This window comes from Bactrocera neohumeralis, chromosome 4, assembly GCF_024586455.1.
Source record: "Bactrocera neohumeralis isolate Rockhampton chromosome 4, APGP_CSIRO_Bneo_wtdbg2-racon-allhic-juicebox.fasta_v2, whole genome shotgun sequence".
In the NCBI taxonomy this organism is placed as follows: domain Eukaryota; kingdom Metazoa; phylum Arthropoda; class Insecta; order Diptera; family Tephritidae; genus Bactrocera; species Bactrocera neohumeralis.
Window position 1 is genome coordinate 83,512,709 of NC_065921.1, and position 16,662 is coordinate 83,529,370.

Consider the following 16,662-nt stretch of genomic DNA (forward strand, 5'->3'; position numbering starts at 1 on the left):
AATTTCTAAATTTTTTGGGAAAACTGAATGAAAATTTTGAGTGTAAATTTCGGAGAAGGAAAAGTAATTTGAAATTTTTAGTTTGATTTGGAAAAAAAAGTAATTTGAAATTTTATGTTTGGCTTGAAAAAATAAATACCGTTAAATTTGGCTGCACAGAAGCAAAAATACCCTTTTCAGAGGCATTTCTTATAGCAAAAATGATATTTATCTTGATTTTGACCGTTCATTTTGTATGGCAGCTACATGCTATAGTCAAACGATCTGAACCATTTCTTCTGAGTTAGTAGTGTTGCTTTGACTTATAATCTGTGACAAATTTCGTGATGATACCTTATCAAATGTAAGAGTTTTCCATACAACAACTTGATTTTGATCGTTCATTTTGTATGACAGCTATATGCTATAGTCAACCGATCTGAACAATTTCTTCTAAGATTATAGCTTAGCTTTGGTTACTAATTTCGACTAAATTTCGTGAAGATATCTCGTCAAAATAAAAAGTTTCCCATATAAAGACTCGTGTTTAATCGGCCTGTTTGTATGGCAGCTATATGCTTTAGTTAACCGATCTTAACAATTTCTCAGCAAATCATAGCTTTGTCTACGATAATAAGCATTACGAAATTTCAGGATGTTATCTTGTAAAATAAAAAAGTTTTCCTTACAAGAACTTGGTTTTGATGGATCTGTTTGCATGGCAGCTATATGCTATGGTGATCGGATCTGAACAATTTCTTCCAAGATTGAGGCTTTGTCTTCGAAAAAATTTTATGTAAAATTTCGGAAAGATATATCGTCAAACAAAAAAGTTTTCCATACAAGCACATGATTCCGATCGTTCAGTTTGTATGGCAGCTATATGCTATAGTGGTCCGATATTAACGATTTCGACATATAGCTAACTGCTAGAAGAGAAAACAACAATTGCGAAATTTCAGCGTGATATCTCAAAAACCGAGGGTTATAATACCCTCAACCCCGTCAAACTTAATGGAGCCTGTTAAGAGTACAATAAATAATAAAAAAATAATAAAATATTTATAATAAAACAGTTAAGTAAAAATTATTGCCGCCGACGCTAAACAATCTAGTTGACAGCTGAGCTCGCACAGTCCGAGTCAATCCGTCGGCCGTAGAACGCAGTGGCGCGCGGAAAGCCAGCTCCGTAGGACTTTGAAATTCTTTACAGCGGTTTATATATATTTACATGTTTGTAAATATGTCTGTGTGTGCGTAGATCAGGCAGATTATCAGTGTTAACACACACACACTCATACATACATGTATGGACATTGCCTTGTGCTTGGGCGCTCGTTTGCCACTGCGCATGCGTGCCCCTCTTAATATGCGTAAAGTTCACGCTTAATTTTTTTACATTATTACTTTGATGTCCTTTTGCCGTTTGCGCTTTTGTTAATTGATAGTAATATTGAATTCGTTGTTTTTGTTGCTGTTGTAGTTGTTGTAAATTTTGTAGTTTTACAATGTGGCAAAAGTATTGTTTGTACTGGAGAATTGTGTGGTCCAGCGGCACCAGGTGTACGAAATTTCATTAGATGCATTAGATGTTTAATGATTAGTTTTGTTGTTCTCTTGTATGTCAGTTAATAACGTTTGGTATGTGCCTATTACATTCCTGTAACATATATGTGTGTGTGTGTATGTGTGCATATGTTGCAATTAGTTGTGCTTATTGCCTTTGCAAAAAGGCAGATCATTTAACACTGCGTTCGCGATGAGTAATCGTTTGTTGGCTTTGTTGTACTTTTTGTTCGGCATTTCGCTCGCGCTGTCGTTCATTGCGGGATCCAGCACCTTGACTTGTGGGCAGTTGAAGGCATTTACTCTCAAAAAATAGTTAATAATATAACATATGGCACCCTTAGAGCGCTCTCTTTGGATCGTCCTACCGAATTCTCCTAATATTCGTCCAATAACTTCATGATAAAAACTTTTTCAATCATTTAAAGTCTCTGAGATTCTGAAAGCGTATACAGAAAAGCCGTTGAATATCTACAAAGCAAACATCAGCTCATCACTTATTGAAGTTTCGAATGCAGAACCGTCTGCACTCCGTTTCCTGACCACTACCTGCCTTTGGAATAAGCGTCTCCGAAAGGCTCGAGCCGATCTCCATGGTCGTTTGACCATCTCCTTCTATCGTACCTACCGCATCTGTAGCCTGAGCGCCATCTACTTTGTCATCTGTCGGCAGTATCCTAAGGACCATTCTTTCAGACCAATAGCTTATGGCTTCCTTGGTTTCACTGAGAGGACCGATGGACTCAGCATTTATCAGAATCAGCGCTTGCCGATATGGTTCCTCTGTTCTATCCAGCCTTATTACCCTCCAGTCATGCGAGGGTAGAGAGGGGTTATAATAATTAAGGATTTTCTCTGGCTCTATCGCCGCGGAAGGTTCAGCTTGCAACCAAACTCGAAGCCACAGCCTGCAATCTGACACATTTGATGATCTAATGAAGCCCATGGTGTCATCTGACACTCTCAAACTTTGGGGGTGGCCCAGGGTTTCCTCTGACCACTTTTAGGAAGACTGAGAAGATGACCGATTCACTCTCTTACATTCCTCAGGAGAATGGGCACCATCTACTGCGGTCGAACACGCCAAGATCTATTGAGCCAGCTTTTTTAGCGAGGGAGGCTTCTCCCTCATACGACCTTTGTCGCTTAAACGCTGGTTAAGCTTTAGTTGCGCCCGGTCTTAGTGCTGGCGATTTGGCCGCGTAAGAAGGCTCTTATGTAAAACTTCCTACCAGGGTATCGGTTACTGCATTTCGCCAGCAACGGTCTCGTCGACCCAGGAGCAGCACTACCACCCGGGACAGATCTAAGCATCACTTCCTTCACTCAGAACCCATGTTTTTTTTTTCAATTATTTTCCATGCAAACTGGGACCCCACTCAGAGCCTTCATCGTCCTTTGAAAAGGTAGTCGCCTTGAATTGTCCCAATGTTGTTTCGGTAACAAGGCCAAGGCGACGCACGCCCTTATGGGGCTATATGTTCAGAGCCGGCCAGCGCTCCGCTCAACTTACGACCACAAGGGAAACGTACTCTCAGGCCCGGCAGAGTTTTAACTTGACAGGGACGGTTGCGACATAAGCCCGTCAGCTATTTCTGATAAGTGTCACTCTATTATACACAGGTGTCAGAATGCCGCAATCATCAGCACAGGCCTCTACCAAAATGCTATAGAGCTGATGCTACTCATAATCCATTTCCAAAGCTAAAGTCGTCCAGGAGTTTTATTGCCGTGAAGGCAGGTCAATTAGCGTTATTCAGGATGAACCAACTTGGAAGCAACCTGCTCTACACAAAAATAATAATACTATTCCATATTTTTATCAACATCTGCTGTCACAAAATTCTCTTCCAAATAACAGTAATTTCCGAAATTCTGGATCCGCCACTGATCAGAAAGTTTAAATAGTTTCGACGGAAAACTGTATAGTATAACCCCTTCAGCCTTTAAACTCATATATATTTCATCTTCGTGTTGAAAATCCAATCAGATAGCTCTGCTACAAGACTCCCTTACATACATTAAAGGGTTTGGTTTTGTAAAGCTTAGAAACCCATAACAAGCTTTCAATTTAATGCTGGTGAAAAATAGATCTAGGTCAAATTTGGATCTCTTCACACTTGTTGAAATTTAGCAGAAAACAACCTGAGTCTTCTTGTCGGTTCAACAAGATAGTATGCTGAGCATATCCCTTTTATACTTGTAGATACAGAAGATACAAGAAAAGCCTGGAACCTCAAAAGACTAGACCTCTTAGCTTAAAACTACTTCTAGAAAAACAAATGTGTATCGTTTTTATCTAAAGAAACCATAAGCAAGAATATTTCTTTATTTATTGAACATCTGTCACATCAACACTCGAATACTCAAATCGTATACCCAAAACATGCTCCAAAAATTCAAACACAAAATTACTATAAATTCACACATCCTTACGCGGAAACCTCCTACAACATTTCGAACCATAAAACTGTGAAGACAGCACTTAAAAGTCAACACCCGCCGATTTTCAAATTTACAATCATCATTTCAGCGGCCGTAAACTTGTCGATAAACAAGACCGCTTAATCGACGATACAATGATCGCACAAAAATATGACAATTCTACAAAAAATGCAAACAAAGAGAAGGAAGCACTAAACGCAAGCTGAGTTAAATAGAAGCTACACAAAGCCCCCAATTTAGTGAGCATAAAATAAAATATTCAATAAGAAACACAAGCACGTTATAAAAACGAAGATCACATGGTGTCGATCAGCGAGGATCAGCGCAGCGCTGAGGATGAAGAGTGAGTAGCGCTGAGTGAACGGCAGCACGCGATTGTTCTGGTGTTTTTTTAGAGCAAAATGTTGGAGGAAACATTCTTTTATTTTTTCAGAACTAAATGCTGAAGAAAACATTCTTACCTTTTTTACCGATCAACCACTTAGTTTCGACAGTTGCTTGTATTTATGAGCATTTACTCAAATGAGGTGCTAACTTTTACATAAAGCGATCGCATTTCGACTCATTTATGTTGGCAACATACTGAAAGCAGTGTTCATATTAATATGTCAGCATAAAAAGCAGCATAAAGTGATTTAGAGCTGTCATAAAGCGCTGACAGCAAACAACGCCACCAAACGACAGCGTCAACTTGACAGCTAACGAGGCGGGTGTCAGTAGCGGCTTGGCACATATTTGTGAACTTGAAACTATGAATGTGCTTGCCACATAGTTTCAGGGTCGTTAAAAATCGCCTTTATTTCATTTTATTGCTGGAAAATCAAATGTGAGCGCAAGTCGGCAAGTAGCTACTCTTTATTGGCCGGTTGGACTTTACGCATGGCCATAAAATTGAGCGGCATTAACACTTTCACAAGCATTTTTAGTATAAGGAGCTGTGACGATTTTCTTGTGTGTCGCCAGTTTTCATTAGAAGTCACAGCTCGCATCAGAGTTTCCAATATTTCGCACTTTGGTGTGAGTTGGACTTCTCAAAACTGTCAGCAGATTTCTAAGTTTCGAGTTAGAAATAACCCTGTAGGAAATTGAACAGATTAGTAAGGATCATCATTTTTTGAGAAGCGTAGACGCTCACGCACGGCTCTCTGCTTATATTAAAGTTGACTGGAAAACACTTCTGTATACTTCGAGAAATGGGAGCTCTTGATTTTCCTGAAGGCCAACGACGAAATTAACTCGAGCTAGAAAACTGATGATTCTTAACTAAGCAAGAGTTAAAGTACTTCAACAAGTGACTTTCAAAATTTCAGAGAAAATTGATCGAAGATCATACTGAAAGAGAGGATATGATGGATGTGTGGACGGTATATAAAGAGAGGATTGTGTGAGCACGATTACCGCCAAGAGTTATGAGGTCTCAACATTATTTTTTATATCGAAGGTTGCTTGCTATTGCATATATATTTTAAGCGGATCCGCTCTGATGTGATCTATTGCTCCAGTCTTTTAGCTCGAAAATTCAAGGTTCGTCCGAGATCGGTGGAATTTTTTTAGTGCTAAATTATTGCAGATGTTCTAAAATTATAAAAAAAAAAACGATAACTTCGGTTGGATCGCAGCTATCCCCTTATGCCCTTGCTATATACCCATTACAATTGAAAAACTTACATAGAAGAACTTGATTTTGATCGATCGGTTTGTACGGAAGCTATAAGCTATAGTAGTCCGACTAGAACCAGACCTTCGGAGATTATATCCATGACTTGGATAATAATCCGTACCAAATTTCGTGCGGATATCTTCTCAAACAAAAAAGTTTTTCATATAAGGGCTTGATTCGATCAGTTTGTATGGCAGCTATATGTTATAGTAGTCCAATTCGATCCATATATTAAGAGATTATGTGGGTAATCATGCTGCCAAGTTTCAAGAAGATATATTTTTAAATAAAAAAGTTTTTCTTATAAGATCGTTCAGTTTGTACGGCAGCTATATGTTCTAGTAATCCGATATCGATGGTTTCATTAAATGAGCAACTACATAGGAAGAAAAGTACGTGTGCAAAATTTCAGATCAATATCTCAAAAACCGAGAGACAAGTTCTCGTTTATACAAAGGTCATACCAGATTTTTAAAATTTTTGGAATTTCGTGATTGTGAGTACATTTTTAATGCGTGAAAAATAAAGTAAAAAGGCTTAGTAGCTACTGAAGTTCTCACACAAATATAAAATTAAGAACATCTTTTTCAACTAGTCCGTAACTAGACTCAACGGAACTAGTTACTACCAAGTTGCAAATCTCTCTAAAACAAAAATTTTTCATTAACATCTCAATTTCCTTAATATGTACTGAAATTATTACACAAAAATAAAAACAACCACACCGTTACCAACTAGTCCGAAACTAGTCCCAAGAGAACTAGTTACCACCAAGTTACAAATCTTTCAGAAACTATAATTTTTCACATCTCTGCAGTATTTATACCTTTACCCAACCACTTATATTACATATTCACATAAGTTGCATTTATGATCGCTTGACACAGTTGCTTGCCTTGTCAAGTGTCAGTAAAATATGCACAAGTCGTCTCTTTTTGTGATTTTACGACTACTGAATGGTTAATAAAAGACTAGCTAATATCCTGCTGTACACACACGTCGCACACATACAGTGGCACATTCCTTACAACCATGCCACTTTGTGTAGGAGCACAGACAATGGTGGCTCGTTTAGCCGCCAGACATCCTGGCGCGCTGCAGCAGTAGCTCAGCCCTGCGGGTGCCGTTGCGCGGGTGTCGTCTTCCCGGTAGCCAGCACACATTTTATTGTTTCATTTATTGTTGCATGTAGCCACCAACAGGCCAGCATACATACATACAAAGCGAGATCATTCAGTGTCCTTAAGGAATTTTCAGCGCGAAGGCAGCCGCTGCTGCTGCTCGTCAAATTTACCATGAAGGAGTGAAAATTTGCCTAACAATTGCATTGCCACATTCTCGCTGTCACTTATAACTTTATCGTCACAGCAGCGGCAAACGCTCTCCACAAATGTCCGCAAATGTCCACTGCTGCCCACCATTGTCATCATTATTATGTGCTTGACTTTGTTGTTGTTGTTGCTGCTGTGTGCACTGGTCCATGGAGAGCGATCGATCTGTCTGATGATGGATCTGTGTGGGACACTTGTTGACTGCTCGAATGCAAGCACACACACATACACAGCTAAAAGCGCTCAAACACTCATACACACATATACTCGTATGCATACATGCACCCACACAGTCAAGCACATAAATTATTTTCCTTATTCAATATTTGTTTCCCCGATTTGTTTTGCAAATTTTCAATGAAAATCATTTAAAATACCTGTCTCCCTGTATCCCTTGTCTCTCCTTTGTCGCCTGCTACCGTTTGCCACCGATTCCGCGTATTTGCTTATTTTGCACATTTTTCGAGTTTGTTGCCAATCATTTTCGCTTAAGATTCTGCATAGTTTGATTGATTACCAGACTTCTTGCCCTTCGAAGAACACACATGCATGCAAATATAGCGGTAAATGCATTGCTCAATTCCATAATTCTGCTGAATTATTCACTCTTTGCATAATTACGATTGTATGTACGTATGTATGTGTGCATGTGTGGGTAGAAAAGTAGCAGCTTAACGGTATAAATAGCCGGGAATTGAGTTAAGGGTTAATGGCAATTTCACACAATTACTTTCAAGAAATTACTTAACAATATTGTTCCAGCAAATTTCTTTCAAGAGCCAGGTATGCTGAAGTATGAAGGCGACTGTTTTCATGTATTTGTTGTTCTAAGTAAATGCTTCAAATATGTAAAAATCCAAAATTTGCAGAACTAGTAAATTTATCAGTTAATTAATTTTGTTATTACAATTAATTTTAATTAAAATACTTTCAATGCTTCGTTCGAGAAACCGTTATGAAAATCCAGCGAAATAAGATCATAGTTTAATGATGATTAATGAATATGGTTCTAATGGATGATCCAAGTACTTTTTTCAAGGGCCTTTTATGACAGATCACGCGTAAGTCGTGTCAAAAATACAGCTTTTGCAAGAACTGCAGCTGCTCGACCTTCCCAAGCGACAACGCTTTGCCCTATGTTCTCTTGAAAAGTTCCAAGAAGTTCAAACGCCAAATTCCATGCAGAAAACCACAACAGTTTGGTGTGGTTTGTGGGCCGGTGGAATCATCGGTTCGTATTTCTTCAAAAATGATGCCGATGAGAACGTAACCGTCAATGGCGACCGTCCGCGGCCAACATTTGAAAGCGATAATCTTCAAAGTAGTTAAGTAGGGAAGGAGAAGACTATCTTAATCTGTGTATGTTGGCGAATCTGAAATGAAATACTTCGTTGATCTTGATAGCTTTCGCTCTCTACCCGTCTACCAAACTCAACTAGCAACTTCCAAGCGGAAGTAGTAAGTATAGGGAAGGCTTGTAAGGTTCTACTGAAGAACTACGGGAGGATACGGTCAAAAGGGAGCTAAATACACAATAACAACAAAAAATAAGAAAGAAAACGGGTCTACACTTCCTCTGCGAGTGCCCAACTCTGTCACGAACCCGATGTATATTTCTTGGAATCCATCAGGATTCTCTGTAAAAAGTATGCCTAGGTCATTTAAGATCAAAGTATCGAAGCTGATACTTCCTTCATTCTTTAATCTCTCAGCAGGCGAATTATGCCAATGCTACATCAGAATTCTAAATATATATATAGAAAAGAAAAGTTTTCTTTGCAGATCTTGGCATTTGTAAGCTGATTATTCCTTTTTTTGATATCAACAGCTGGTATTACATTGATTATTTTAAAATGTGTAGAGCTGCCATTCATCACAAGACGATTTGAAAGCTATACGCAAGCTCAGTAGCAGATTTTTTACACCCTGAAGCATTGTGCTCGCGTGTGATAAACAAATTATACATATATCTTAAGCTGAAGCATTGGGAGCCGTGGAATCTGTTCTGTCTCACACGGCTGAAGGCTGGGCATTCGCATAGATAAGCATCTCATCATACTCCACACATGCTCTGCACTCCGCCAACTCCACTTTTCTCACTTTTTTGAAGTTGAGTCCTTAAGGTTAGGTGCCTAGTGATGACCTCTACAATTTATTTAGCTATCTTTTAGGAGCTGTTTGGTTTAAAGTGATGCTCTAGGATTCAATGCTCCAATCAAGCCATGAAGGAGCAGATTGGTCTGGGACAACTTAGGTGTATTGTATCTCCAGCTACTCCCTAACGGGACATTTCGTCTACCTTTTCACTTCCTTCTATTTTTATATAACCGGCACACAGCTGATGTTAAACGAGCTACCTGAGAGTTCAGTTATTGTTTGCTGGCATAACTTAACGCAGTGTGACTTAGTATTGGCACTACGGATATCCTGAATGGCTGCTGGTTTTCCACTATACGGTTCATGGACTTGCTGATTAAAGCAGAGACCCACTTGGCGTCATCTGTTATGCCCACAGTTTCCACCAGAAAGACTTAATTGTAGTCCTTTCGTATGAAACCATCTACTGTTTATGGTTTACTACAGAGGAATCACGCTCTTGTTCCTATTTCATCATTTGATCTGTCGGTGAATATGTAAATTTAGCCGTTGGAACTGCCAATCATAGAACCGAATCAACGGTCTTCTCTGAGGAATGTTTATTTCCTTATGGGTTTTCCTTTCTGACTTGCATCGCCAATTTATATCGTGTTATTTGACAATGATGCCGCGGCGTCTGACTCCAATGGCCTAAAAGCCAGCTTGTGCTAAGCATTGCCTCATATACGTATACACTGAATATAAAGGATAGCCTTCAGACACTTAGTTGAAGTAGTTTTCATTGCACCGGTAATCTCTAGCAAGCAGGGCATTGCACCAGTTTTAGGAGTTTAATACGGCACTTTTTCGATAATGTCATCCATCATACCACCGCAATTTACATATTTTAGTATGGGCCGCAAGGTTTTTATGGGGCCGTAAGCACCACTTTGGGGCAATGGCTCTTAAGTAGGAGTACGACATTCGAAGTGCTTTGGAAGCCGTGCATATTTTTTTGTTTTGAACAGACCGAGATATTTGATAGAACTCGAGTGTACAATCCCTTAAAGAAAATCTTCAAAATATTCGGATGAAAATCAAGATAAAGAGTTTAAACTTTTTAGCCATGGCATCCAAATCTCGAAAACGCCGACCATTGAATTCAGAACGGCACATAAATCGGCGTGTCCTCGTGTAACACGAACCCGAATTAAAACATTTTTTCAGGTAACAAGCAGATAGCGGTGAAAGTCAGTGTCGTGAACTGTGGGCTCATTAAGCTGAAAGTTCCGACTTAACTACGAGGCGTATAACCTATTTCCGCACAAAACCGCCTAACACCAAACGGCTAATTAGAGTAGCTAATGCATTTGTACGCCATAATTATAACCTAATCTTCTGCTAATTTCGCTCGAACCTCTCAATTTTGTAGCTAACGAAGCAAAACCAATAGCACCAAACCGCGTCCACCTACTTCGCACAACACAAACCACTTTCAGGCAGATCACCAAGCTGATCACCAGCGAATTATAAGGTAAATAAACACAAGAACAACAGCAACAAGCGAGACTTCGGTGCTCAACGCAAAACGGATTTAATTAAATTCGCCAAGCAACACACACACATACACAAGCAAACAGATAATTTTGGTAGCTACGCGCACAGCCACCGTTGCGAGGGGTTCCGATTCCGATTCAGCTGCGGATCGAAGGTGATCGCGTCGGGCGCAGGTGCGCGCCGCTGCTGCCAGCTGAAGCGCTACGAAATCGAATTGGCAACGCCAACACGGCAGGACACTGCGATGCTGCTTGTGTACTTGTGTGTGTGTGTGTGTGTGTGTGCGTATTTGACTATCATTGCCAGTTGATACGACAACAAAAACAACAACAACAACATGTGCGCGTCGAGAATGTGAAGCAACAGCATAAAGTGCGTTGCCAATCGATCACAACGCGCAGTTTGATGTCTTCATCGATTTGCCACACACACTCACACATACAAGCACACATACGTACGCGCATTCACCAGCAGCGCAGCCAAGTGACGGAAGAACGCACAGTCAGCGCTGGAACAGCAGGTTGCTTGCAACAGTTGCAAACAAATGCCCGTAAATGTACTACTGGGTGGCAAGGACGCGCCGGGATGTCACTAGCCGTGCAACAAAAACACAGCACACAACAAAGTGCAGCAATACAGTGCACGAAAAAACAAAAACAACAACTAGACCGTCTTCTTTCGCACCATCCAGCAAGGCTTGACTCAATTTTCGCACAAATGACAGCTAAACATAGCGGAACTGTATGATTCGTTGCGGCATAATCAGGCGACAACATAACTGTCCTAGCGGCTCATACAACGGCCGCTTGTGTTGCATGCTGCTGCGTTGCAATGGCCGCACATGCTGTGACCAACTGGCAGTTTTTGCGTCCTTTGGCCCATATTTCGACTGTTGTTGTTGTTATTTGTTGTTGTTTTTCAGTTTTTGTTGTAGCAGCGCTTGTTTGCGCTCATTTGTCGTCACGAGATGTAAATTCGGCCAACTATTTATGCCTATTAGTGCCTGTGGGGGTGGCATGTAGGTGGTCCAAAATATCTTAAATGCCGTTAGCATGTCCTGCCTGCGTGTGTGTGTGCTGTGGCATGCATGCTTTGCTTTACAAGCGTTGTTTGCTACTCATTTTGTGGTTCTGGTGTTAATTGTTTGTTGCCGTGACATTGCGATGTGTTGCACAGTGTCCTTAAATTGCCAGTGTGAATATGTCCATGCATATATATGTATACAAAATAATTATATATATATATACATATATGTGTATCTATGTGTGTGTTCTTAGCTAAATATTTGCTTTGGCAAGCAGCTGCCGTTGCTGCCGGCGATTATACACTGTGGTCTAAATTACTGTGCTGATTTCCCTAAACTTAATAGCTCAATTAAATGCTTAATGCACATAACATTTATGTTGCTCATTTATTGACTGTGTAAACCAATCAAGAGGATAACTTGTTGAACATTATGATTTTAGAATTATTACCACGTTCCATTAACCTAAATAACTCTCTCAACAAAGACGAAGGGAAGACAGGGCGACTGACTGAGGAAGCAATTAACATAAATGTGTCGCTTTGAGCGGTTATAGACACGTATGAATTTCAAGGAATCAGTTTATTGTATACAAAAAGTACCCGGAAATTGTAATTAAATTGCAAAATATTTAATTATTCTTCAATATTAATTTAGTTGCTTTTAAAGTAATAAAGATGTAATACACTTATGCCAACGATTTTTCCAGGCATCGAAACACTTTTCATAAGCACCTTTTGTGATGGCCTTCAGCTCCTTCAGCGATTTTTTTTTATGCCTACGATCGACTGAAAACGGTTTCCACAGAGCGGCAATTTCAGTTTGGGGAACAAGAAAAAAATCACACGGAGCCAAATCTGGTGAATACGGTGGTTGATTGATAGTATTCATTGCGTTTTTGGCTTCAAATTCGATCGTAATCGTGGCTCGATGTGATGGTGCGTTATCATCGTGTAAAATCCATGAATTTTTCTTCCACAATTTCGGCCGTTTTCGACCGATTTTCTCACTCAAATACCTCAATATGGCCAGATAGAACTCCTTTTTGACCAACTGTCCCTCCAGAACAAATTTATGATTCACCAAACCACGAATATCGAAAAAAACAAAGAGCATCACTTTGATTTTTGAGCAACTTTGGCGTGATTTTTTTGGTTTCGGCTCGTTTTGTTCCCTCCTTTCCTATGATTGTTGATTTGTTTGTATGTCAAACAAATAATCCCATTTTTCATAGGTGGTTATAATGCTCTCCATGAATGTGGGATCGGAATTCAAACGATCATGGATGTCCAAAGAGATCTGTTTAAGGTACCCTTTTTGAAAAAAAATTCAGCTTTACAGGTTTGAGTCGAGTAAATACCCAAAATATTCACTAAAATCATTCGAACGGACGCGAGAGATGTCGAGCTCTCCTACCATCTCTTCAGCACTTGCTTGACGATTTTCAAGCATCATATCCTTCACGTTTTAATATTTTCATCAGTTGAAGAGTTCGAAGGTCGTCCAGAACGAGGCTTATTTTAAATGATCTCATGACCGTTTTTGAAGGCTTTCTACCGCTTGTAGGCTTGCGTTTTTGATGAAACTGTCTCACCGTGTTTTCCAACATTTGCAAAAATTCCGTCACGAAGTTTGGTTAGAAATGCAAAATTTGAGACAAATTCTTTGTTCAATATTTTTATCCATTGTAAAAAGAGCAACGCAATACACCACAACGAAAAAAGTCAAGGTCTCTGCACAATGTCTTACTAGATAGGTAGGTCGGCTCAGACTCCAGAGATTGCACTTGGACTACTATATGAAAACCTTTGTGAAACCAGAAAAATAGAATTCCTGTATTCGAATTCATAAGTCAGCAAGGCGTCTTGTGGCCAAAAAAAATTAGTTTAGGAGTATAATTTATATTCTCACCAGTTCGGGGCATATATGAAAATGTGAGGTCCCAAGTGTTTAAGGCTTGGATTCGCAAACACGGGACAATCACAAAAGAAGTGTTGAGATAATTCCATCCCCTCATCTTTCATACAGCTACTGCAGCTGCCGTCCGATAAGTTTTTCAACCTTACTGCATGACCTGTTCGATCCCCCATAACTAACGCTAGTGAGCTCAAAGTCAGTAACGCCGCCCTACTATCAGTGTGAATAGTCACTCCTTTGAGAGATGCTGCACTCCTACATTAATCTCGTCTTAAAAAATACTGAAATAGTCAACAAGTCTCAAACTGAACTTGATAGAGAGTTTCTGATAATATGACCATCCACCAACCGTAGTTCCCATATTTGACCCATTCATAAAGAAGCTCACGGGCGCTCTCCCATGACGGATTCTACGAGCCCACAGCTCCCTTGTCGATATTTGGGCAGAGAAAACTTCGCTAGAGTTTAGTTTGGCATGTTCCAAACAGTCCGGTATAAAGTCAAAGTGAGTCAGAGTTTCCGAATGTTCAGATATGTGCTGATTTAGAAAACCAGATGCTCTGAGTCTGATAGCAACTTTCATCGAATACACTACTCGGCGATAACTATTGGTACTGTATGCAAAAGGCTATTAGCTGCCATGGTTGGCAAGCACCAGCAAAATTTGTCTGCCTCACTTCGCCGCGCAACCAAGATATACTTGCATATTCCTCAAAAGAGTTCGAAAACAACTTTTCCACACAAAATTGAACTCCTTTCGCCCAAACGTCAAAAACGCAGCAATATTTTATTTTAATCGCACTATTTAAAAATGCATTTACAACATTTTATGATTATTGCTATTGACGGAGATCAGAAGTAAAAACTCAGAAGAAAAAAGTATCAAACAAAGCACACCGACAGCCGCCAACTGCAAGACACCGCCAACACCAGGCCACAGCGCACAAACGCAGCATTGCAAGGCAGCAAATGTAGATCATAAATTTGCATCAACATCCCACTGACAGCATTCGATCTCACCGCGCTGATGGAATACTTAAGGAAACAGCGAAATAATAAAAACGAAAATTACTCAACAACTGTGGCAGAAATCATCAGCATTGAACGATGCCGCCGCCGCTGCCGTCGCCTGCCACTGCTTGGTGGTGAACGAGCGAACTGTGCGATCGCCGATTGCAGTTGATCGCTAGCTGATCGCTGATCGCTGATCAGGCACAACAAAAAGGCGTCATTAAATAAATTATAACGCAACGGCCAGCCGCCGAGCTGGACGGTGAGTCTTTAAGGCACTCGTCGGCCCTTGCTTACTGTTTGTTGTTGGTGTAGGGTTTGTTGTGGCAAAATTGGTGCAAACAAATTGGCCTTGTCGTCAGCTCGCGCTGGCTGCTATGACGGTAAAAGCCAGGCAAGCAAGTCGTCAGTGCGTCTGGCGAGATTTGGTGTCTGCGCGGATAGCGCTGGCAGGGAATACGTGTAGGTACATACATATGTACTATATATCCAAAGGGTTGTTGTTACTGCTTTGCGTCCATCGATAAATGTATGTACGCGTTCTTTGAAAATATTGGCTTGCGTTGCGGACACTTGCGGGAAGTGCGACGTTTGTTTATTTGCGAGACATGCAGTCTGACAGATTTGGCGATTCGAAGGAGCTCGAAGGGAAAACAGAGACACAAAAGAAGGGGTGGCTTAAGAGTGCGCTGCAAAAATTAAAAGATTTCTAGAAAATACTTTTAAGCATAAAAGACTACGGACGGTTTTCTCATTGTCTAGTAGCCAAAAAAGATTATTTACCGGAGAAGGAGTTTTGGTTAAGTTAACCAGAACTGAACTGACAGGTGACAGTTAGGAAATCCCGAACTTCGATTTATACCCTCGATATTTTCAGTGAACCTTTTCAATAAAAAAAAGCTCAGGAAAAAGCGCTCTCTCCAAGAATAGAGACCATTTCTGATACAGACTCTCCTTCGTCTGTCTGATAATGCTTTTCGTTCCTTTTTCACAACTTTCTCACCCTCAATAGAGACTCCTTTTGATCCACAGTTTCCTTCGTCTGACTGATTATGCTTTCCATTCTTTAGTTGGTAGCTCTCAAGGCGTCAAATATTGACTGGATTTGCTAAACAAATTCGATTTCCTTAAAGACTTTGTCGTTTTAAAAAAGAACCTGTAGTCGGGTTTTTGATTCTAATAGCGTCCATTAGATCCATTGACCATACTATTTTCTTGAAACATACCGATCTTAGTATTTTTGTGACCTACTGGATTATTGCTAAGATCAAAAACATCCATTAAGAGAAGAACCTACCAAGAACTGAGGACCCTCAAGAGATCCTTATATATACCCAGAAGTTAAACAAGCCCGCGTTGGTGGCAAACTTGATCTACTGAGGCCTTAATGTGTTTTGTGAACTACTGGATTATTCCAAAGACCAAAAACACCCATTCAAACAATATCCTACCAAGGACTGAGGACCCTCAACAGACCCACATAGTTACCCAGATGATACAGAAGAGAGTTTGAGTGAAGTAGACGGGTTTCTTTGTAGTCCTTAAACATTTTGCGAAATCTCTTAATTATATACTAATTATTGAAAGTGTCATAGTTTAGTTAAAGACTTACCGGGTAACTCGATCATTCAATTAGGATACTGAACCTAGTAAACAGATAAACAAAATCTGATTTGTATTAAAAATGTTATGTTTACTTAGTTGCCCCCCCAAAATAAAACTTAAATTAGATGTTTCCCCATATAACAGCGAATCAAAACGTGCACTTAATTTTAATCTGCCGTTTTGTTTTGTTCGATCAGCTGTTTCTCCTTTTTTCGTTTCTCCTTCTTCGCTTTGCCTTTGGTTACGGCATTGCCAGCCATTAAAAAAAGCAACTAAGGTGTTAGAACAAAGGACTGAACATACCCATTGATAGGTGTTCCAAACTATTTTCTGGCAGAGGTATGGCCTCTGAAAATAGTTTGGTGTACACCTGAGAATCCTTTTCGGAGGAATTCGAAAAGTTTTGAGAGGCTTCAGAAAATAGAGGTACACTATCGATGCTTCAAGTGGAGTACCACAGCGAAGCAGCTGAAGTACTAGCTAGTATGCCG

At 40.0% G+C, this 16,662-nt stretch overlaps 1 protein-coding gene across 1 annotated transcript in view; it reads right to left on the reverse strand.

Annotated features, from left to right (window-relative positions):
* LOC126755144 (protein gooseberry-neuro) overlaps positions 1–16,336 on the reverse strand; it is a 79,851-nt gene extending 63,515 nt beyond the window's left edge. Inside the window, exon 1 of the mRNA XM_050467515.1 lies at positions 16,179–16,336. Coding sequence (XP_050323472.1) covers positions 16,179–16,194 — 16 coding nt within the window. The 5' untranslated portion in view covers positions 16,195–16,336. The remainder of the gene's footprint in view (positions 1–16,178) is intronic.
* Positions 16,337–16,662: the final 326 nt, after the last annotated feature.